The sequence below is a fragment of the Anabrus simplex genome, chromosome 1, assembly GCF_040414725.1.
Source record: "Anabrus simplex isolate iqAnaSimp1 chromosome 1, ASM4041472v1, whole genome shotgun sequence".
Classification (NCBI taxonomy): Eukaryota; Metazoa; Arthropoda; class Insecta; order Orthoptera; family Tettigoniidae; genus Anabrus; species Anabrus simplex.
In genome coordinates this window covers 66,315,886-66,341,277 of record NC_090265.1, presented here as the reverse complement: position 1 = coordinate 66,341,277, position 25,392 = coordinate 66,315,886, and the positions used below count along the sequence as shown (strand labels likewise).

At 38.0% G+C, this 25,392-nt stretch overlaps 1 protein-coding gene across 1 annotated transcript in view; it reads right to left on the bottom strand.

Moving 5' to 3' along the window:
- Positions 1–25,392, bottom strand: part of LOC136884187 (protein phosphatase 1 regulatory subunit 21) — a 179,924-nt gene that overhangs the window by 60,503 nt on the left and 94,029 nt on the right. The window contains exons 10-11 of the mRNA XM_068228739.1: positions 17,061–17,188; positions 6,390–6,536 (exon numbers count right to left, since the gene is read on the bottom strand). Coding sequence (XP_068084840.1) covers positions 6,390–6,536; positions 17,061–17,188 — 275 coding nt within the window. The remainder of the gene's footprint in view (positions 1–6,389; positions 6,537–17,060; positions 17,189–25,392) is intronic.

Sequence of the window (25,392 nt, the reverse complement as noted above, 5' to 3'; positions counted from 1 at the left end):
GAAGAAACTTACAATTCTTGAATACTGGTCAACTGATCCTCTAATAATGACCCCGCAGTTCTCGGATTTCATGTCTAGAGACAGGTATCTCTTATTATTGCGGTTGTTACATTTCAATGACAATAACAGTCAGCCTGAAGGTGACCGGTTATATAAAATAAAGCCTGTAATTGACCATCTCAGAAATAAGTTCAGAGAAACGTTCACCCCGTTTGAAAACATTTGCATTGATGAAAGTTTGACGCTTTTCAAAGGCAGGCTTTCATTCATACAGTTTATCCCATCTAAGAGACACAGATCTGGAATAAAGACATTTGTTATCTGCGATTGTGAGACCGGTTACGCGCTGGATTTTATTGTTTACACTGGGTCAACTACAGAAATAATTCCTGAACAGGGTATCAGGTGCAGTTGTCTTGACGCTAATTGAAAGGTACTTGCAGAAAGGACATACATTGTGGATAGATAACTGGTATTCAAGTCCACAACTGTACGATCACCTACACAAAAACAAAACCAACACATGTGGTACCGTCAGGAGAAACAGGAGGGGTATGCCGAAATTTACTACAAAATTGAAAAAAGGACAAACTGAATCAAAAGCGACAAATAACATGATTGCCATCAGGTGGTTCGATCGTAGGGAAGTTTGTATGCTGACCACGCGACATACAGACAAAATGATACCTACAGGGAAGAAGGACAGACAGACAAGACTGCCTGTAGAGAAACCCCATTGCGTTGTTGACTATAATAAGTATATGGGTCCTGTTGACCGGTCAGACATGATGATAAGTTCTATAGAGTGTGTGCGGAAGTCAATGAAATGGTACCGAAAGTTCTTTTTCCATCAGCTGGACATCACTGTACTAAATTCTCATGCCCTCTTCAATGTCAAAACTGGACAGAACGTATCACTAGCAGATTTCCAGCTACAGCTCATAAGGATGTCCTACATCTGGTGACCAACCACTCAGACTAACAGAGAGACATTTCCCATCCCCTGTACAGCCTACTCCAAAGAAGAAATTTCCTACAAGATGCTGCCATGTCTGCTCCAACACAACAACTGGCGAAAAGAAGAGGCGAGAAACCCGGTACATGTGCATCAAATGTGACGTGGCCCTCTGTGTTCACCCCTGCTTCGAAATATACCACACATTAGTGAAGTTTTGAAGACGGGCACATTGGAGTGTGTGTTGTAAATTATGAAACAATTTGGTGTATATTAGGTGAGTTGATATTTTAGAACTTGGTGTTTTCACTACATTTCTTATTTTGGCCAACCCTGGCTTAAATTTAATTTTTGTTACATTACTGTAATGTTACTTGAGCTTTTTATTATGAAATAATTAGTCATAACCGATCTATTCAAGGCGATGACCACTGAGTACTTTGACTATTATGGACAACCCTGATTTGAAAAATAGCTAAAATGTCTCACATCCGTAACTGTTGAAAAAGCGTTGTCTAATTTGGTGAGAATTTAGCACTTGTTAAACTGGAATATAGAATTTTTTTATTTTTTAATTTTTGGCTCACATGGACAACCCTGATTTTTTCTGTTGTTATTTTTTGTGAAAAAAATAAAACGAAAGCTGTTCTGGAATTATTTGCCAATTCATGTGAAATATCTTGCAAAATTTTCATATTATTCATGCATTTTGAGGGATTTTATTTTTTAAAAATAATTCAGCACCGAGGGTTCGGATAGTCGCTCACAATATTAGCAGCGAAAAGGTTAATTAAGGTACTGCCCCAGCATTTGCCTGATGTGAAAATGGGAAACCATGGAAAACCATATTCATGGATGCCGACAGTGGGGTTCGAATCCACTACATCCCGGATGCGAGCTCACAGCTGCACGCCCCTAACCGCACGGCCAACTCGCCCAGTAAGTCGTTATTTGCTAGACTTTGGACCTTTAACGTTGCCCATTAATCTACTCAGCGCAATCATTGTTTTCACTGCCTTCTCCATCACCTGTTTGATATGATCCCAAAATATAAGTTTGGTATCAAGTGTCACACCGAGTTACTTTATACTTCTAGATGTTTTGATTACTGTTTGTCCAATATACATTGAAATAATGGTTGTGATCCTTTTTCTTGTCAAGAGAACTATCTCTTTTATGATCTGCCAGTTGTAATCTGTGATTCGTCATCCAATCTTTCACTCATCGCATCACTTGATTTCGCTTAAACTTAGCCAGCTCCAAATTTTGAGCTATTATCAAAACAGCTGGCCAACCCCGTGGTGTAGGGCTAGCATGCCTGCCTCTTACCTGGAGACCCTGGGTTTGATTTCCGGCCAGGACAGGGATTTTTACCTGGACCTGAGGGCTGGTTCGAGGTCCACTCAGCTTACGTGATTAGAATTGAAGAGCCATCTGACGGTGAGTTAGCAGCCCCGGTCTAGAAAGCCAAGAATAACGGCCGAGAGGATTCGTCGTGCTGACCACATGACACCTCGTAACCTGCAGGCCTTCGGGCTGAGCAGCGGTCGCTTGGTAAGCCAAGGCCCTTCAAGGGTTATAGTGCCATGGGGTTTGGTTTGGTTTATCAAAACAGCTGTATCATCAGCATAGCCCACTAGCATCATGTCTTCCGGCATCTCTAACCTCTACAATCCATCATACACAATGTTCCACAGATTTGGGCCAAGGATGGAACCTTGTGCTGCACCAGCTGTGAGCCGTTTCACTCTTTGCTCATCTTATGTGTGATATACTACAGTATGATCTTTCAAATAATTTCTCATTATGTGCATGAGATACTCTGGTAGTTTGTAAGTTTCTGGAACACTTCAAACATGTCATTGCACCTTACCGAGTTGAAAGCGTTCCTGACATCCAGAGTCACAAGAAGTGTCACTGGTCCTGGGGCCTTTTCATTTCTAAGGGAGCTAATCGCTCTCATCAATTCTTCTGGTGTAAAAAGTGGTCCATCATCTATGAAGTCATCATAATCATCATCAGACCTCTCAGGTTGATCTGGGAATAATGTATCTACAATATCCTTCATTGCATTTGAGTCCATGATCGGATTCGAGAAACTTCCAAGTTTCTTCATAACGATCTTGTAACCTAAACCCCATGGGTCGTCATCCACTTCCTTAGCCATTTTCCACCATTTGTCGACTTTACTCTTTTTAATAGCATTTCTCAGTTATTTCTTTGCCGACTTACTGTATACTCAGCTGTGAGTGAGGTGTCTTCTTGGCTAACTCATGTTCTCTGTGCCCTCCGTCTAAGTTGCAGACAACGTCTTCTCTGGTCAGCAATATCTCTGGTCCACCAATACCCTAAACGCTTCCTATTTTGCAATGTATTACAAGTCATGGACAAATCACATGCTCTCCAAATAAGCTGCACGGTGAGTTCAACACATTTCTCAGCCACTTCTTTCCCTTTGTAACAACAACTTTGTTCTGTTATACTATCCACTTCATTTCCTAAGACAGCAAGAAATTTCTCTCTGTACATACTTTTTATATTCCACCATGTCGGTTTATATGATGTAATATTCATCTGCGGAGTTTAAGGAAGGACACGAAAAATAATGTACTGGTGATCACTTCCCGTGTATTCTTCAATCACCCGCCAGTCATTGATTTTCGACACGATGTCCTCAAATACAAAAGTCACATCCGGTATAGCTCTCCTTCAGCCCGGTCATCGAAAGGTTGGCACATTTCCAATATTAGTGACCATCAAACTCAACCTATGTTGTATGTACGACGCTGTAATTGGTGTAAAACCTTCAATTATTATGTTTAATATATTTTAATTATAGTTTATTTAATGCTAAATTATCTTTTATTAAGTGTTAAACATGACTAGTATATGGTTCCTCTGTAAATATGCAGTACAAAATTGTATAACCTCAAATACATATTGTTTAACCTCAAAATCTATAGAGTCGATAGCGGAAGAAAATTCCATAATGTTTGTATGTTAGACTTATTGTACTATATTTGGTGTATATGAAGGGTTCTGGAAACTTACTGTAAGGTTTTATTATCCAGATACATGTAGAGACATTACGAATGTTGTAGATATTTCCATGTACATTTTTAAATATTGAAAGAACATTCGAGTACCCATTTGACTAGCTGGTCGATCGATGTTTCGAGTGTGTTTCATTAGAGTGTTGTAAGAACTCTTCCAGAAGTCGATCATTCTAGATGGTTGATCGAATAGTATAAATATCGAGTTGTCAAGTCAGTGAGCCAGTCAGATCATTGGACTCGAGTGAGTGAGTGAGGCGGGGAATTCAAGAGAGAGTATGTTATAGTGTGTGCATCAGTGTTGTTGATATCTGTACTTGTCATAATCGACTTCAGGGAACTCTGCTATTGAGTGTTGTATATAGTGTCATTTGCTACTGTGTATAGTTGTGTGTTGTGACGTATAGTGTAAATAAAGTAATTTATACAAGGAAGTGAACGTGTTCTCGTGCGATATTTATTTACGTCAAATAAAATTGCATCGTAGAACGATACCTAGCGGCCATCTCCATAGTTCGGCACCCTCGAGAGTCGTACTGTGACATACCCCATTCTAGTGCTTGGGCATTGAAATCACCAGCAATGATTAAACTGTTGTCAAACCTTTGTAATACATCCTCTTAGGCCATCCAGCTTAGCCTGAAAACCAAATACTGACTCAACTGGAGTAAAATAACAGCTTACAAAAGTATATCTACCAGTGTGGACCCCAACAAAACTGTCTCAGAATCCTTGGTTTGATACTGATACTGATAAGGGTCATCTGCGTCAAAAGATCATTGGCAGTTCGACTCCTGTGCATATTTGCCTGAATAACCTGCATCACTTACCACTAGTTTTAGCCTTTTCGAGAACTTCACGAAACACTGTGCTTCGTTGAAATAATAACATTAAGTTACTTATTAGACCACCTAATCAATACAAAATCGTCTTGGATGATTTACATAAATTTGTTAGCTAATAGTGGGACATGTTTCGCCTTCCCTGAAGGCATCATCAGCCATAGTCTTAACCTTAAATTAAAAATAAGCGTCTAAATAACATGTAGTGATGAAATGAATTTTAAAATCTTGAAGAGATTTGAAGTAAAATAACATTAAAAATAACAATGATGGTTTGATAATACAATGTGAAGAGATATAATAGTGGAAGTATTAACAACATTAACATTAGAAGGCTGCTAAAATAAGTACAATGGATAAAACAACAGATTGTTATACAACAAGTAGTAAGATTGCATAAAAGTAAAGTTGATAGTCTGGCGGTTATAATTAGACGAAACGAAAAATCGTATATAATCAAAGGATTACATGTAATACACTGTGCTTCTCCGCACCTAAAACAAAGTCTGCTTCTATCTGCACCTTTGCAGTTTCGTGCATGATATCCACATGAAAGACATCGAAAGCAATGAGGTACCATGATCCTTTTTTGAATTCTACATTCCAATCATCCTATTTTAATTTTACCAAGTTCCAAAAGTTTCTGAGCCTCCTTATCTTCTATCTCAACAATAGTAAGTTTTTGCCCTCTGCTGTTCAGATTATTAATTGAGACTTTCAGTTCTCCTTTGAAATTCTGAAGATCCTGTCTTACAGCTTCCTCTGCATCTAAAGCAGTGGTGATACTGTCCATGTCCCGAATTTCCAAGGTAGTGTGGGGGCTCAAAGTCTTCACGTTGCCATCCGTTCCAAGGACATCTCTCAAAGATTTATTAAAATTGTCCCTGTTCTCGTTTTGTGTGGCTTTAAGCAGCAGCAGCAGCAGCAGCAGCAGCAGCAGCAGCAGGAGTAGTAGTATGGCCTCAACTACTGTGTGCAGACATTTTAATTTGAAGCCATCTGGCTGCTTGCTCATCAATTCTGACGTTCCGTTTTACTCAAAGATGGCAGAGTATACCGAATCTCTCTTGGGTGTCTATGGCTGAGTTTTAATTCATTTTGTTGGGTAAACACTGAACGTGTATGACTTTTTTCTGCCCTTCAAAAACCTGACTACCTCTGCTGGGTTTGAATCTGGGATCTGGAGGCTGACACTCTACCACTGATCCACATAGGCATTCTCAATGAACACACATATTTCAAAATACACACTGTTGTATATGACCACATCATTCATAAAACAGTAGTGAAGTTGGTGAAATTCATTGTAATTATTATCATCACCACAGAATGAATGTCAACAAATACAAAAATTCTTAGATGGAACAATGAGAGATGGAGACAAATACTGATGCAACACAGATACAGATAACTCTGAAGAAAGTATTCCTTTTAATTTTAACAGGACATTTTAAAATCCAGTGCATCTTTCTATTTTCCCGGACGCTAGAAATGATCACCTACAGCTACAGCAAGTAAATTAAAGAATATACAAATTACCTGATCTAGATAGTTGAGATATGAAGCTGCCCGTTTCTTAAAGCTTGACACAGCCGGGTGAGTCCGACTGCGTAAACCACTCAATGTTTTGGGAGGTCCAATGGTCTTCCAAAGCTCTGCTCTACTGTCTGATAGAACACCTGATAACTAAACATATGCATAAACCAACTTAACTTATATTCTACTTTGTTATTCATTTTTTAAAGTAAAAAAAAAGCATGAAAATAAATAAATAAATAAATAAATAAATAAATAAATAAATAAATAAATAAATAAATAAATAAATAAATAAATAAATAAATAAATAAATAAATAAATAAATAAATAAATAAATAAATAAATAAATAAATAAATAAATAAATAAATAAATAAATAAATAAATAAATAAATAAATAAATAAATAAATAAATAAATAAATAAATAAATAAATAAATAAATAAATAAATAAATAAATAAATAAATAAATAATTTTTTGTTAATGGCTTAATGTCACACTAACACACAAGTTTTATGCGACACAAGGATGGGAAAGGGCTATGCTTGGGAAGGTAGCAGCTGTGGTCTTAATTAAGGTACAGCCCCAGCATTTGCCTGATGTGAAAATGGGAAACTGTGGAAAACTATATCCAGAACAGCTGAGTGTGGGATTTTGAGCCACCATCTCCTAAAAGCAATAAATACTGTAAATTAATTGAAAGCAATAAATAAATAAATAAATAAATGAAAAGGAAAATACTCAAGCCTGTTTACAGTCATTAGACTGGGTCAAGAAGGGAATGCATGAAGCCCCATCTAGGGCGAGGATAGGAACTGTGTCGGCTGCTGAAGCCTGTCACACTCCTCTGGGGCAATGATTAATGACTGACAGATGAAATGATAGTGGAAAGTGTCGCTAAACAAACCAACAAACAAACACTCTGATCAATCAGTCAATCAATCAATCAATCAATCAATCAATCAATCAATCAATCAATCAATCATTGACAGCTGAAAAAAGGGCATGGAGGTAGATGACAGAATATGATGCTAAAGTTTAAAAATTACAATTGAATCGGTAACAACTTCCTTGGTCCAAATTCATCACTAGTGAGCTACAGTATAAGTGTTTAAAGTACATTGTGTGTTCTGGTACAGGCAAGGGGAAGTTAAATTATGAAATACCATTACTCAATGGTTTACTTTGCAATGAAGATGGGCTTCGGTACAGCAAGCAAAGCAGAAGAGAAAATGCCAGGCAGACTGGCAATGAAGGAGCCACTTGGTTTTTCTCGAGTCAGCAGCAGTCTGTTGCAGTTTCGCTGTTAGATACCATATGATTCATACATATGTGCCGTGATGAATGATTCCGAAACTACAGTATGCACTTCCTGGCAAGCTGCAATCCACCTTAAACAAATCCATGGCAGTAGCACTTTCTTCAGATGTCAGTTTTCACTCTGAAGTCCAATGGCGATGGGATAAGGATGATGGAGACAGGTTTTTTGGGTGAAACGGGAAGCCTTCAGTTTGAACCAGCATGTTGGCAGCAGGTGTGTGATGGTCATCTTTCTAAGAATTGTGACTACTTGGGAATTTGGTCCTGCATCTGTGTTTGGGCAAGCCTATTTAGGATCACTGCTGCCCACCCCAAATGGGAAAGGTCTAGAAAAGGTGGACTAAACATCAGAAGTCACACTTCTGCCAGGCTGGGTGACTGCACCCAGTGGGTCATCCTACATGTGGTTGAAATAATCTAGGAAAACAAATTATAACTGCAACATGGAATATTAAAACACTGCTTGACACGAAAGAGAATGACAGACCTGAAAGGAGAATAGTTCTTGTTGCACACGAGCTTTCTATATTGGATACTGATGTAGCTGTCTTGACTGAAACCAGATTATCCAGTGAAGGCAAGAGTCCAGCTCTGGATGTACCATCTTTTGGAAGGGCAAGGAGGAGGGAGAGCGATGTATTCATGGTGTTGGATTTGCCGTGAAGACAAATATAGTTGATGATCATCAACTTACCCCAACTGCAATTAGTGAAAGACTTATGACTAGGAATTGTATGAAAAATGCATATTTCTCCCCCACTTTCAGAAAGTATGCTCACTTGGTATGTGAGTTGATTGCTAAATTTCCAAACATTTAAACAAGATTTTATGTTCCATATAAACTAATTTAACTAATAAATTTATAAACTATCTGAAAAAGAAAACATATGATAACAGTATTATACTTGATGTTTCAAGTTTCAAAATTAGCACCATATACCAAGCAATTTTGCTGGCTCCAAAGAATAGGCCATCTGAAATAATTTTCTTTAAAATCTTACTATTTTTAGCAAGTATTTAAGTGCAACCTCTAATTTTGGCAAAGATATGTATACACAGCATATTAAAATGGAGTTACAAGCTTTTATTCAGTTGTAGATTGATTAGCATATTGCAGCAATTTGTCTGTGAGAACACTTGAATTGAAAAAAAGATTGTTCATTTAACCAGGGGTTCAACAGTATTGTGATGGAACATATTTCGTTCTCTTCAATGTCTTTGTATCGCATACTAACTGCATCCAGCAATGAATGACTTACTGTCACAATTCCTGATCCACTGTGTGATGGATTCTGAAGATGATCACAATAATAACTAAACTTATGTCATAATGGTCCACCTTTTCAGTACTATATTATGCAATGTTTACATTACATTTTTAATCTAGGAACTACAGTAGAAATCCGCTATAGCGAGTACGACATATAACGAGAACTCTATTATAGCGACGACTTTTTTCTGTCCCTTCAAAATTCCTATATTAAATTGTGTATCGTCCTTCGGTTACAGCGAGAACCATATCACTGACGCATCCGTTATTACGAGCGATTAAGCGCGCCCGATTTTTTCTGTTACCGATATTTATGCACCCAGTGATGATATTGCATGCGATCGACTACTTTCGGCATCGTGTCCTCGCTATGTGCACTAGCGAGTTCTCTCGTCGTCATTCGAAGGCGATGTTGGAGTTGATAAGTAATACCCTTTAACTGCTGTTCTCTAAAGAAAATTCGAAATGAAAGAGGATAACACGTTTTCATAATGAATGCGTAAATAACGTGTCCGATAACGATTGTTAACTCGTTAAAAATTAAGGCTGACTAAACAACCACTTAATTTTGAGGCTAAATACTGCAATTAAGTAAGAATGGGATACACCTTGAGATATGGCAGAGTGCTTAATTGATTTCAGAGGTTAGTTTATATTTTGTCGCGTCTGGTTAAATTACGGAAAGGCTATTTATGAAAATTTATAGCGAGAAGGTTATCATTTCTCTACTGGCGCTTGAAGTGTGTTTTCATCATACGTATAGTATGGTTAAGTTAGGATACGTGACGCTGTTTGAATAAGAAAGTTGAAACATTTGCAACAAAATGCGATCGATCATCTTCGGTACGGTATAGTTTTCTCACTTTGTGCATTTGCGAGCTCTCTTGTTGACATTCAAAGGCGATGTTGGAGTTGATTATTAATACCCTTCGACTGCTGTTCTCTAAAGAAAATTCGAAATGAAAGAGGATAACACGTTTTCATAATAATTGCGTAAATAACGTGGCCGATAGTTGAAGTAAATGATATCTTAATTTTAATGTTATATACAGAAATAAGTACTAAGAATATGATACACCTCAAGATATGGCAGAGTACATCACTGATTTCAGTGGATATTTCATATTTTCTCGCGTCTAGTTAAATTTCGGAAATGCTATTTACAAGTAAATTTTTTGCGAGGAGGTTAATTCTCTAAATGCGTTTCAAACATGTTTTCATGATACATATACGGTTAGGTTAGGTGACGCTGTTGAAGAAGAAAGCTGAGGTGTTTGCCACAGAAGTCTCTGGAGTGATACCGAATTTCTCCAAATCCAAGACTTTTTTTTCTCAGAATCCATGCGAAAACTCAAGGGTTGTTGCATTCGCGGCCTAACAGAAAGTTAATGGATACCACTGGCAACTACTGCGGTAACCACGCTTCTTTTCACACGCGCACAGAACTCGTTGGACAATAAACGAGCGCCTCTTTCCTATGCATCGCTAGCCGCGACAACCGGTTGTACAGTGCCTGGGTTTTTCTCAAATCTGCAGAATGGCATCAAAGCATGTGCGACCCTTCAAATTCTTAGAAAAGCCATGGCTACTCAGTGGCAGAGTTATAACGCTTCTATTGTACTTGACGCTTAGTAAAATTAAGTTTTATAGACAGCAGGAATATTTTCGTGATGGATAGTCATATTGTAAAGATACGTGGAAAAGGTATTGCCGGCAAATTTTCGACGGGTTCTAGTCGATATTATGATGCCAATTTTAAGTTAATGGTTATTAAACACTCGGAAATGTAGAATAATTGTGAAGCCGCAAGAAAATACGGCATAGGTCTAACTAAAGTGAATATTTGGCGTTAGCGTGAAGACAAAAGAGCTAAAAACTGCGTACTGTACAAAAAATGCTTTCAGTGGTCCGTAACAAGGACGCTTTAAAAAGTATACGATTCAAAATTGTGAAATACATGCACGAAAAATGCAAGGGCGGAATGGCCATACCGTGGCGCAATAAACTCGTTCGTTGACTTTCAACGTCCATGATTAGGCCTATACATCACTACTCGCTGAATTTGGCCGAACCCGGCAAACGAGACGTGCTTGTAGCGGTAGCCGGTTATATCTGACGCCGACTAAAAGTAAGAGTTTTATAGACAGCAAGAATAATTTCCTGATGGATCGTCGTATTGTAGATGCGTAAATAACGAGGCTGATAGCAGTTGTTAAGTCGTTAAAAATAAAGACTGAAGTAAACAATATCTTAATTTTAATCTTATATACGGAAATTAAGTAAGAATGTGATTCACCTCAAGATATGGCAGAGTGCATCACTGATTTCAGAGGATACTTCATATCTTCTCGCATCTAGTTAAGTTTCGGAAATGCTATTTACATGTAAATTTTTGCAAAGAGGTTATTTCTCTACATGCGTATTTTTTGAAGTAAAAAGTGGGGTTCATCTTGGATTCGGATAATTCGGAATAGGTATTGCCGGCAAATTTTCAACGGGTTCTCTTCGGTATTATGCTGCCAATGTTAAGTTAATGGTCCTTAAACCCGCGGAAACAAAGAATTGTGCATCCGCAAAAAGAAAGAAATACGGGATGACAAAAATCAAATGTTCGGCGTCTAAAAATAGTCTAAAAAAGCGCAGGCCTACTGTACAACAAGGCATTCATATGATTTTTACAAAGTTCTTTTTGAGCCTGATTTAAATTTTTTCAAGGAAAAAGTGGAGTTCATCTTGGATTCGGAGAAATATGGTACTATATTTTTTTTCAGAACGAAATTAAACATACACTTTCACGTAGTATCGGATTACGAAAAATAAACAAGTAAGCCGTAGTGTGGATATCATCTGCGGAAACGCAAGTTTTGAACAAAGTGATTGCCGTTTCATACCGATGTTAATGTGCATGGGGGTTTTTCCGACTTTTATACAAAAATCGGATATAATGACAATCCGTTATAGCGAGTAAATTTTTCGCTGTTATGAATTCTCGCTATAACAGACTTCTACTGTAGTTTACTGGAAGGGCCAGATAGGAAGATGCAAATACAATGGCTCTCTTCTGTTCCTGGAGTGTTTTTAGTATATGAAGAGCTGAATTTCATCGTGTAAGTTCATCTTGAATCAAGTGGTGGCATGGCAGAGGAAGATGTTTCTGTTGTAGCTTTGAGAATCTTTGTGGATTTTGGGGAATGTTTGAAATTTCCTACTGATTTTCTGCATAACGCAATGAGATTCTAAATATTCTTTGAATGGGGAAATTTTCCCACATTCATGTATGACTGCTCTCTCAAAGGAACATGTGTTAACTGCCTGGCACAGAAAGCTCAAAGTACCACATTCACCTCAGCTGGTCACCAGGGTTGTCCACGTCCAGCTATATGCTAATGCGTGCAATCTTATTAGTCGTTTCCGTGTCAACTTCAGGATCTTACGGCTCAAAATGGCAGCTACATTCTTGTACATTGCTTTCTTATGGCCACTCATCCTCTCACCAAAATTTCATCGTTGGTTCAATACGACCGTATTGATAGTTCCCTTGTTAGGTGAGAATTTGCTGACTAAGTCTCAGCAAATACCTAGATAAACTCAGATGATAAATTAACTTCAGTTCCTTCTAAAAGGAAAGATGTTTGACTGTATTAGTTGAACACATGAAATATGTACCAGCTGAATAATCACATGCAGACTCAGCTTCATTCAACTTGTCATATCTCATGACACAAATAAAGCATTCATTTTGGGAACTGTAACATGTTTTATTCTGAAGTGAGAGATAGCCAAAGATAAACCTGTAATATTTGTACGTTACTGATCTTTATACTGTTGTTCATCAATCCTTAAAATAATTACAAGAAAAATCATACACTATATGTATCAAGCAACTAACAAACTGTCTCTGCTCTCCATAATCGAGGAGTTACAGGTATTACAATAAAGAAGAAACCTCCCATCTATTTACATATATCAGAGTAAGGTATGATTGCAGTAAGCAATAAGAGGTTTGAAACTTCGTTGCATAACACAGTGTAACCGTACGTATGTACGATCCCCGAGTTTTTAGGTTAGGAAATTTTCGTATATAGTTTGTTAGGTTAAAATCATGTAATTTTGTTTATTTACCATGTAAAAACGTAATATTATAAGAAGAATGTATAGAATCAAACTTTAAGTGAGTCTTTTGTCAGTGGAGTAAGGCTGAACCTGGTATGTTACCCAAATTTAATTTCAGGGGTTATATAGCAAACAGGTAAGGTTACAAAGCAAGTCTGGAGCCTCGTCAGCCTGATGACCGTCGCCTTGAGAGAGAGAGTGGCTCGTTGCTCTACACAATTAAATATTCCTGCAATTGTTTTGCAGGTGGCGCCCATTATCCTTGTTATTTTCACTTAGTTGAGTCAACGTTTATCTGTTCAGTATTTCAATAGTCTGCAGTAGTTACAATTGGCGCTGCCAAAGTGAGGCAGAATGATATCCAGACTTGCTATATGACCTTGGTAGGCACATTTGGTCCAGTGTTTTAGTGAGCTTGTGTCAGGAGTTATGTATCGGTGTTGTCATGTTTGGAGTGCTATGTTTATCAGTGGAGCATGAATATTAGTGAGAATAATAGTAATCCTATAAATTTGAGAAGTGTAGTGCATAAAGGAAGCATGTCTGTTAATGATCAGGAGAGCAGCTCTGACACAAGCATACAAAGTTTTGATGAAAGTAGTTGTCTGAGTGAAAATATGTCTATGGAAAAAGTATATGGAATTGTAATGGGGGGTGAAGGGGAAGTTAGTGAGCAAAATCAAAGTAACATGGGGGGTAATAATGAGTTTATGAAGTTAGTATTAGAGCAGTTGGCTAAATTAAGTGATCAAGCGGATAATTTGAGTAGTAAAATTAGTAATCAGGGGAAGGAATTAAGTGATAAAATTGAGAGTCAACAGGAGGAGTTGCATAGTTTTGGCAAGATGCTTACAGAGAAAATGGAAGAGAAATTTTCAAGCATTAACAGAGAACTGCAGAGTGTTAAGGTTAATACAGAAAGGAGGTTTGAACTGGTGGAAGAGAAGTTTATGAAGGTGGATGAGATTAAAATGAGGCAGGATGTTATAGAGAGTAAAGTTGAAGGCCAAATCACTCGATTCCAAAACCAACATGTTCAGATGGAGAAGGACAAAAGTGAACTTAGATCTATTCTTGAGGAGAAAGTGGAGAGCGTGAAGTCTAGTGTGACAGAAGAAATTCGAGGAATGAGAATTAATGTGGACACTAGAATTAAGGAAACAAAAGAGAAAACTGAAAAGTTAGAGTGGGAATTTACTAATTTAAAGTCGAAGGGGTTAAACATGATTGAGGTAGCACAGCAGATTGAGGTGGTCAAGGAAGTAGAGTTACCACGGTTCAATAATAGGCAATTAGGTCCTATGGAATTTCTCAAGGTAGTTAAACAAAGATTTGGGAAAGGGCTGTCAGATGGTATCACCCAGTGGGATACCGTAGAGGTTAAGATTTCTGAGGCTCTTATGGGGGAGGCTAAACTCTGGTATGATGTATACAGGGAAACGATTACTTGCTTGAGTGAATTTGAGGTAGCCTTTAAGGCCAAATTTTGGAACAATAGTATTCAAGGGAAAGCTAAAGACAAAATTAATTTTGGCAGATATAGGACTCAGGGAGGGGGTAGCATGACTCAGTACTTCTTGGAGCATGTGTTACTAAATCAGAGCCTGAACTTAAATTCATCAGAACAGGATATAGTGAGAAGGATGTTGGGACATTTTTCTGAAGAGGTTCAGTTGGCAGCATGCATGCAGAGAATTGAAACTATTAAGGACATGGAACAGCTGTTAGAGAGGTTCGATTCCTTAAGTTCTGCTAGGAATAGTGACAATCATTCCAATATCCGCCAGAATGGTGGACAGAGACAGAATGGTCCAGGAGAGTACCATCGGTACTCTGACCAAAACAATCGAGGTGGCAACCACAGAGGGCAAGACCCAGGGAGGAATAACCGTGGTTATGGCAGAGGTTCTGAGTCCCGCAGATATGTGGAAAATCGGGACAGGGATGAACAAGGATCGAATGGGAATCATAATCCAAATCAAGATGATCACCCACCAAGAAGAAATTTAAATGCTTAAGGGGCGGGCGAGATAGGTCAGGCGACTTGTCCCTAAATGAAGATGCTGTTGTAACATGTGCTATGAAGGAAATTAACTATCAAATAGATGTTCAAGAGGATCTGATTAATGACCACATTGCTGACAAGGGTAATTTAAGTAACATGCCCATTAATCCTATTATTGAATTCTTTATTGTAGGGAGGGAAGGTGATGATTTGAGGGATTTTGGGGGTAAGGGGTGTGAAGAAAAGGAGGAGGATTTGTCGGAGGACCTACTATGTGCTAAAATTGATGGTGATAACACTGTGGTAATTGATGCTCTTTGGGAAGTTGCAGAAATTGAAAAGGAAGTTAGTTGTAAAGGTGATTGAAGCTGGTATGTCCGATAAGGATGAGTGGAGGAAAACTGTCGATGCTGTGGGTGAAATTCTTTGTGAAGTGGAGGTTAGGTCACATTTTGTGCATAATGAGAATCATAAGAGTGGTTGTGAATATTATGGGGATTCAGGGTTTGAAGATTTTATGAGGAGTAATTGTGTTGGAAAGCTTTTTGGTATTTGGAGAAAGTTCAAAGAAAGTGAGAGTGACATTGTGTATGAGAGAACAGGAGGCCGATTCAAACGTATGTTGAGTGGAATATCTGATGCTGAAGATCGTACGAATGATTTCATTGAAGTGTGGAAGAGTATTGATGAAAGAGGTGCGATTGTGGTGTGTTTTCAGAACAGGAGGGATGTTTTGATTGTGAAATGTATATGTGTTCCGAATGAAAGTCTGTGTAAGTTGTGTGTGAAAGAATGGGAAGAGAGTTTTTGTGTGAGATTGGCAACCAGGGTAGATCTACCCTCAGCAGAAGTGGTATCTTCAATGGTGATTGATTTAGCAAGGCAGAATTTAAGGAAGGCAGCTGATAGGAGAATGATGCAGCAGGGGAGGCATCATGGAGATAGTTTTGAAGTAGGGGAGGAGGTGTTACTAAAGGTTCCACACATTTCATCTGCAGACAACAAAGAAATTCATAAGTTTTTTCAATTGTATCAGGGACCTTATACAGTAGGTAAGAAAGTTGGCAAGTGTGCTTATCACCTGTTGAATAACAAAGGTGACATGATTGGTACACACAATATTCACAATCTTAAGAGGTATGTAAGGTGAAGTATTGTAAGTTCAGATGTTTTGTGTATGTTAAGAAGAATATGTGAATTTTCTTTAAATCCTGAGTGACTTTGACAGGCTGTGTAGGCTGCTGTACTGAAAAGACTGATTTGCTCAGATGTATTGTATATAATCTTCACAAATCAAGGGGAGGTATTGTAACCGTACGTATGTACGATCCCCGAGTTTTTAGGTTAGGAAATTTTCGTATATAGTTTGTTAGGTTAAAATCATGTAATTTTGTTTATTTACCATGTAAAAACGTAATATTATAAGAAGAATGTATAGAATCAAACTTTAAGTGAGTCTTTTGTCAGTGGAGTAAGGCTGAACCTGGTATGTTACCCAAATTTAATTTCAGGGGTTATATAGCAAACAGGTAAGGTTACAAAGCAAGTCTGGAGCCTCGTCAGCCTGATGACCGTCGCCTTGAGAGAGAGAGTGGCTCGTTGCTCTACACAATTAAATATTCCTGCAATTGTTTTGCAGGTGGCGCCCATTATCCTTGTTATTTTCACTTAGTTGAGTCAACGTTTATCTGTTCAGTATTTCAATAGTCTGCAGTAGTTACAACAGGAAAGTCAATACATTTTCTCTAGACTTATGGCATAGGTGGTCATCTTGGGTCTTATTTGTCCACACTGTTTCAAGACAAATACTTGGGATAACACCTTAATCAAATCCTAATTTTTAAAACAAACTACTGGAAACACTTCATCAACATAAGCAAAGGGCTGACAACAAAAGATATTCTCAGCCTCCAAATTGAATCAACAAGATGGCAATGTGTGCTAAAATAATGAAGTGGAGGTGCTTACTTTAGATACTGCAGCCACTAAGGAAGAAAGTGACTTAACTAAGCATTCATCTGCTGTCAGGAGTCTCTCTGATGATGTAGGCAATTCATGTTCTAATCTACTCTTGGTACTATATGATCGGAATAAATCTGAAAAAGTCAAGCACATTTGGGTTCAGGTATAAGTGGCCTACTCTGTCACCTTCTAGACTAGGTACAAGTACACACAAATGTTCTTTATACCTGCTATCCTAAGTAAGCGTCATCAGGTACCTTTTCCTTGGTGTGTCAGAAATAATTTTCAATTTCATTTTTTTAATGTGTAGGTAAAATTAGCCCAAACAAAGAATGCTCATCAAGTACATCACGTGACGTCCAAGTCTACGGAAAATGTCTGTTTGTTTCTCACTGCAAACAAAATATTGTTTAAAGTGTAATTTAATGTGCACAATCAGCTCGCCTGGTGGCCATAATTGTTAGGTGTCAAGTCTACGGTCTGACATCGTGGTTAGCCGGTTCGAGAACCACTGGTCGAAAAAATTTCAACATCAATATGCTGGCCGGTAGGGTAGGAGAGATACAATTTCTAATCACTAAATTACGTGCCAAAAGCCTGGATTCAACTCCAAACCTCTCTGCAGTGTTCAATGGAGTGAGGATATATGATGCTGTCAATGGTGATTCACATTCGTCGGATGGAGACGTAAAGCTTTGAGCTGACCCCTTGGTGTTATTCAACAGGAGTAAGCTATGTGCCGACACCAGTTTTCACTCTCTCTTACCTCACTGTCATCATCATCGTCCCATATCCAGACGCGCTGGTCACCCATGGGCGTCAAATAGAAAGACCTGCAGCAGGCAAGCCGAATATGTTCTCGGACACTCTTGGCACTAAAGCCATATGATAAGTAAAATATGCCCAATCGATAGAGCAGTCTCAAGTTAGTCTGGTGCAATATTCTGTTAAAGGATATTATTGATGGTGACAGCACAACAAGAGGAATAGTTAGTACTTCCAGTAGTGGCTGAGTAAGGCTGCTGTATGATAGCAGTGTGGAGACAGCATGGCGCTCCGCAAGGCAGCGCAGTCAGTCGAGGATGACACAGTATGGAAGCGTACCAATATGTAGAACTATTTCTCTTATACTGTATGAACATAATAAGTTACTGCACTTGACTAAACTGAGGCTGCTCGATTGAGTAGGCACATAAAATGACACTTTAAACAACATTTTGTTCTCAGGGAGTACCAAAACTTCATTTTCTGATGGCTCTGGATGTTGCATGATGCACATGATGGGCATTCCTTATTTGGGCTGACTCTACCCACACATTACAATAACCAAATTGAAAATAACTACCAAAACACCAGAGAAAAGATGTCTGACAACTCTTAGGTGAGACACCCAGTTTAAGTATTGGAAAAGAACAAACAAGCAACAAATCAAATCATGTATAGAAGAATAAGAACATGAACAGGACAAATACAATTATAAGTCAGGAAGGGAAGAAGGAGCATCAGAATGAGGAGACAAGGACAAACACGAAACACAAAAGGACAAGTAATAAAATATTATTCCTCTGTTTGCAATGTTTTATATTTCCACCATTCAATACTGCGCCGTCCCCGGCTCCCTGAGAGGACGCATAAGATCCAGGCTAGCTTAATTTCGATCCTTCCGACTAACATAATTCTATCATTTGGGCTATGAGTTCCGAATATGAGAAAGACATACCATATGGAGCCAAAGAAATCTTAAATTACCCAAAGAAACAACTCTCATACATTGCTTATTGAATTTCTTACGCTACCAAGATGTTGCAGCATTCATCCACTTAAATCTAAGTCTCTACGCTACGAAACACATTGAAAGAACTGTTTAAATTTTTACATATCTTGTTTATTATATATTTGTTTCAATCCAAAGGTTGAACGTTATGCTATCCTCCCTAAAGAATTTTAAATAGAGGAAACTGCATGATCATCTGATTATTTCGTCCATTTCTAGCGAACATGGCCTTAATTTCTTAAATCTATCTATTTCTTCTACCCGAACGCATAGTCAATCATTTTACCTCCTCTCTTAGCCTCTCTCCATATCAACTTTTCAATCAATACATTCATATTTCTGCGTAAGGAGAAATTGAAGAAATGTCAGTATCGGGTAAAAATACATGCAAGCGATGTTCATCTTGAATCTGCCGGTAATTGACACGTCCGGCACCCACTATGCATTATGAAAGAAATGCTACTTGAGTTAGTCATCTTTACAATGAATCTGTTGAAATCTATTGCACTAAGTGCTTAAATCTTGACTGACCCAAAGATCAAGGACAGAATGTAATATACGGCAAATTATTGAAGTCCGTATAACCAATTATTCAGCTGAACATTACTATAATTCAGCTCGCAATTAACAATTAAAAATTATAAGTTCAAAGATGTCAAACTCACCATCTTAGACTTTAAAGAACTGATTAAATCGAAATAAAGTGAAAAATTAATAGACTGAAGCAATTAAGTTAAATATGTTTGGGTAATTAAAACTTATTTGGGTGCACCCTAGCAAAGAAAAATATTTACAACATGATACCTTACAAGCTAAAGTGTAGATTGAAGGCAGTTTCAAGATATTCAGGACGCATTTTAGGCCTAACACCATATCTCATGAATTGGAATTCTTCTCTGTTGCCTATGAAGTTAATTTGAGTGAACTGCTGGCTCTCACTCGGAGCTCATATTAATCTGTTAATATATAACTATTCCTATCTTTCATACATCACATCAATAAATACCTATAAATGTCAACTTGGGAGGATAGTTCCCTAATATTTCTACAAATAACTGGTTTACAATTCTGAATATTCATGCTTCTTATTTCTCTTCTTCTTCTGCGTGAATACTGATAAGTCCTCTTTTAAATTAATGTAATTTTATAAATGGTTCAATAAGTACCAGTGAATTCCACATACCATTCTAAGATCTGCATCTTCTCATCATTTTAAGTTGAACATACGTGCGACATTATATATTCTTACGACTACTCTACTAGTTTCATCTGAAATATACTAGCTAATGTGGTCTGCATTGTGTGAAGACTCGACCATCAAATACAATTCCTACATTTTCAGTCAGTCATCAGTGATAGGATGTTGCCTAAGAAGTTACTACATTTCCTTTCGCCTGAGAATAGATCAGAATTAGAAAACATCTGTGACACAGTGCATGTGTTTAGTTCATCCTCCTAACTGAGACTTCATTGGTACTACCAAGTATGTACGCTAACCAACAGGTGTCACTCCAATCCTACTTGAACTTTCTCATGCTTGCTCGTAAGAGAAATAGTACATATAAATGCTACATATTCATTTCCACTTAATAAAAACTCAACTTGAAACCATTAAGTCCCCTACTACATCACCGTGCTCATACTCGCAAAGCATCAATAACTACCACCATTCTAAATTATCAATCTCATATCAACTTCTCTTAAAATAATCGTTATTATACTTCCAAACCTATATTCTGTCTCCTTTACTAAATACGTGTCCACTTCATTCAATCGTGGCCTTTATTATTTTACTCACGGTTCGTGGACATATTTCACGACATTACGATCTTAATTCCGTCATAACCTTAAATTATTGTAAACACATCTGTCTATTTAGCAAGCATATCCTACTGCTGGTTCCTAACTTGACACTCTTTGGTCATAACCAACGTACACGCATACTTAAGTCTCTTTTTAACATAGCATATAATTCACTGTCACCTTAACAACTCAGTATTTCACACTACATGGATCCTATCTCGAACGTAGACTTTCATCACTGATTGACTACCTATCTATGGATTTGTCATTCATATACGAAGATTACCTATCCACCTTTGCTCTAATTTAATACACCACTTTCGTCGCTTCGCACGGAACAAATTAACAAATCATATTACACTTACATATGAATATAAAACATTACTACACTAATTTAAAAGTAAGACTCATCTGAATTCAGCAGCTCCATTCGTCGGCATATGTCCAGCTGACAAGACACACGGATACGCCTCCTTTTACTTCCCTAGGTGAATGGGAAATACTGGCATAATTCTCCTCTGGGCTTAGTCATCTCTCGGCAGGCAACGTCATCCGACGGCACCCATTTGGGCAGTCTGGCCTATCATCTTCTTAGAACATCTTGCTCATCTCTGGACTAGTTGGAATAGAATAATAAACAGAATCAATTAGCATTGCCATCATGAACAGCTGCGATAATCTGCTTAACGCAAAAGATTGCTTCCTTTGAAAGAGTTGATCTACTTGACAAATAATCTTCTTGGGGTAGTATAATTCTATGATTTGAAATGAACAGATTTTTCTCCTTATCTTTCCAGGAGTTATTATAGGATCCCTACTTCTGTAATTCTTTAACTTGGGTGATATCGAGTAATACGTCAGCAGAGACTGCCGTGACGTAAGCTTGTCGTAGTTTATTCTCGAATTTCCACGTATCTTAAAGTTCGCGGAACGAAATTAATAATCTTCTGCTTGACTTGCGATGCAGCTTCCAATAAGTCTGTTCTTTGTTTCCACTGAAATGCTCTCTTGTCAATACCTTCTTTAAATTCTGACGTAGTTGCTTTCCGTCTTCGACTCTGATTTAGAAGTAGCAATTCAATCTCGTTTTCTTAATAATATTTTTTTTCCCTCGATAATTGTTAGTAACAATCTTCACATTCATTCTTTTTTCACTGCCTTCTGGATCTAAATTCCTTTCTCTAGCGCCTGTGGTGAATACTTTTGCTTTCGCTCACGGTGTCATCAGATATTTTGACGTTAATTATTCTCGGAGACCTGGACTCCATCTTTGTCCTTCTTACGGACGGAACTTCTCATAACAGTGAAATGGCACAATACTTAATACGATATACATACAGTACATATATTACAACATGTTTCAGTCTTCAGGTAATGAATTAATATGTTTATTTAAACCATTTTTAAACAATTTATTAAATAAACATATTAATTCATCAGCTGAAAAAGATCCCACAGACTGAAATATGTTCTAATATATGTATTTATGTCTTAGTAAGTACTGAATGGTGGATATATAAAACATACCAAATAAAGGAATAATTATCTTATTGTTGCTATTGATGCTTTCACGGCCCGTACTTATTGACATGATATAGGCTTTTTGGTCTTATGCCGTGTCAAGAAAATAAGGTAAAATTCTTTACGTTTTGCCGAGAACTTTGCTCTGCATCTTCAGAAGAAAATCTTGACTGTTCACGAGGAAGACTTCTCCAAGAATGAAGTTTGAATTTAGACGTTAATGATAGAAGTGGAAGTGGTACCTTCATTCGTCACCAGATGGCTCACTGTACACAGTACAGCGCTAGCACTATTAAGTTGAAAGAAGATATATGATGGTTCAACCTTTCAATACTATTAAAATAAGAAATGTAAGTTGTACATTCCTACTTACTTATAATTGGTACCGGTTTCGACCAGTATTCATGGTCATCATCAGCTGATCACAAATAAGTATAAAAGACAATGTACAGGTAAATAAAATGTGAAGTTTAAATAATTCCATCAGTTGCTGGTTGTGAAGCACTAAAACACTTTAGGGAGCACTATGTGTTGAAATTTCAGCCAATCACAAATAAGTATAAAAGATAATGCACAGGTAAACAACATGTGAGGTTTAAATAATTCTGTCAGATGCTGTTTATGAAGCACTATAACACTTTAGGGAGCACTGTGTGTTAAAAGTTCAATGTTATGAAGAAGTCTAGAATCAAATACGTATTTTTCAGTTGCAGTTCATGAGACACTGTATAATTTTAGGGATCAGCACTGCGTGTCGATAGTTCCGAAAAACATGAAAAAGTCGTAGATCAAATTTAAACATAGGAATTTCATTTTGTCCGTATTGAACAACCTGTCGTAGATCAAATACGAAAAATGTAGAACAAACACAGTAGAGACAATTTAAAGATAAAAATTTCATTGTTCCGTATTGTAAAGTATCACAGTTAAAACTGAAATAATAAATAAAGAGGTTCAACCTATTCAATACAAAAGAATAAGAAATGCAGTGATTACATTCTTATTTAATAAACAGTAGAAGTGGTACCGGTTTCGACCCTAGTCCAGGTCATCATCAGCCGAATATAACATGAAAAAGAATGCATAGGAAAAAGAAAATAAAAGATCAAGTTCACTCCGGATCAGTAGAAGAGGCGATCTAAAAATGACGGGGGTAGACACTGTAAAATTCAGAACAACTAAAATGTAAGTCACTTAAAAGAAACAGTGCATCATTTTCTGAACAGCAGTATGGCACACGCAGTGTTAGGCAAAGTCTTATAATGTTTATGAAAAGCGGAGAACGGTTAAATGAGCTAGCTTGTGTACACTGTCAGGCACAAAGTCATAACACAATCAAACACATATGAAGATCCATAATCGTACTGAAGCTGAAGATGAGTAGATCAATTGAAGTAACTTGCCAGCTCCCGGTGATCAGCGTGATATATTCAATATCAGGCAGTGTGGTTTCAAACGCCAACGTAAAATGAAGAATAGCTTAATGATCCAGTGTTTGCTTCGGTCGCGGGAATGTAAGTATATATAGATACATATAATATAATTCAATATAATTGAATAAGTAATTATGATCCTGTAGAATTTTTGGAACAGTTGACGTGAAAAAAACAATTTGTTTATTAAGAGAGAGAGAGAGAGAGAGAGAGAGAGAGAGAGTGTGTGTGTGTGTCCCCAATTATTTACACTACACTCACTAACTACTCGGTCACACTCGTTAGTGCTATCAGGTCCACAGCCTACACATCAGTCTCGCAGGTCGGGATAGTATCCGCTGTTCACTCAATCCGGCAAACCCCGTTCGCAGTCGGCACACGTCGGCACCCAGTGTTCCCTTCGTGCTTCTCCAGAACACCTAAGGTTCTTCTCCAGCAGCCGGCCTCAAGGAACTCACACACACGACGTCAGGGGAACAGGAACGAGTCCTCGGCTCCAACAGGCAGATACTCTATCAGACTGACATCTCAGACCAGCCTATCACTGACTGCGCTCTTTCCTAACTCAATCTCCCTCCTCACACACTCACTCCGTCTAACTCTCACTGATTCCAAGCAAGTCACTCCTCTCTTATATAGCTGTGCCGACCCTTCTGGAACAGTCCGGATGCTAGATGCATCCAGGAACCTCGCGAGATGGAAGACTCCAGATTGATAGTCGAGTAATTTTCGTCATCCTCTGCTGTGGGACCATGGACGGAGGTGAGAGGGCCGGCCTAGCACTTAAGTGTTGCTCGTGATTGGTGCGCTCGAGCATAAGGGGGGTGAGGCCGAGATGGTGACACCCTGGCGCGTATCGAGTTGGCATGACGGACGCTATAACCATTACAATATTCATCTACCTTCCTTAAGATTTCATTTCCTAATCTAATATTTTCTGCATCACCTGACTTGATTCAACTGCATTCCAAAGTTTTTGTTTTAGATTTATTTCATCTGGTACTCCTCCTCCATGGCTCAGGTGGCATCACACTGGCCTCTCACTGCTGGGTTCCGTAGTTCAAATCCCGGTCACTCCATGTGAGATTGTGCTGGACAAAGCGGAGGTGGGGCTGGTTTTTCTCCGGGAACTCTGGTTTTTCCTGTCATATTTTATTTCAGCAACACTCTCCAATATTTCATTTCATTTTATCTGCCATTCATTAATCAGGCTTCAGCAGTCGGTACAATTCTTATCTTTGCCACTAGATGGGGGCTTCATTCCTGACCTGGTCGAATGACTGGAAACAGGCTGAGGATTTTCATTTAATTTTTCATTTTCACTCCTCTTTCTTGACTGTGTCCATACCATTCAGTAATGGTAGATTGCCTCTCCGTGAACTGTGATTTCTTTTTCAAATTCTTGTTTGATTTCCTTTACCTCTTCTGCAGCAGAACTTTAAAAATGAATGCTGTAGATTAAAACGAGATGAAACATTGAGTGGGATTAAAAATGCAAAGCTTGAAATTGATTAAATAATTAGTGAATTACTGGTTTTTTTGTTTCTAACAGTCATGTAGTTGGTCATTTAGCCATTATGAACATAACTAATCCACTCCATCAGATCTACTGATGGTACAGCACTGGTTGCAGATTCAGTAAACGACATAATCGGATGTTTGAAGTGCTGGCAGCTGCACTCAGACAGTACAAACTAAAAATCAATGCTCAGAAAACAAAGAAAACAAGAAGGGATTTGTACTTGATTTGACCATCCAATCCGAGACACACCAGGAACAACCTTACAAAGTAGATGCAGAAAGGAAA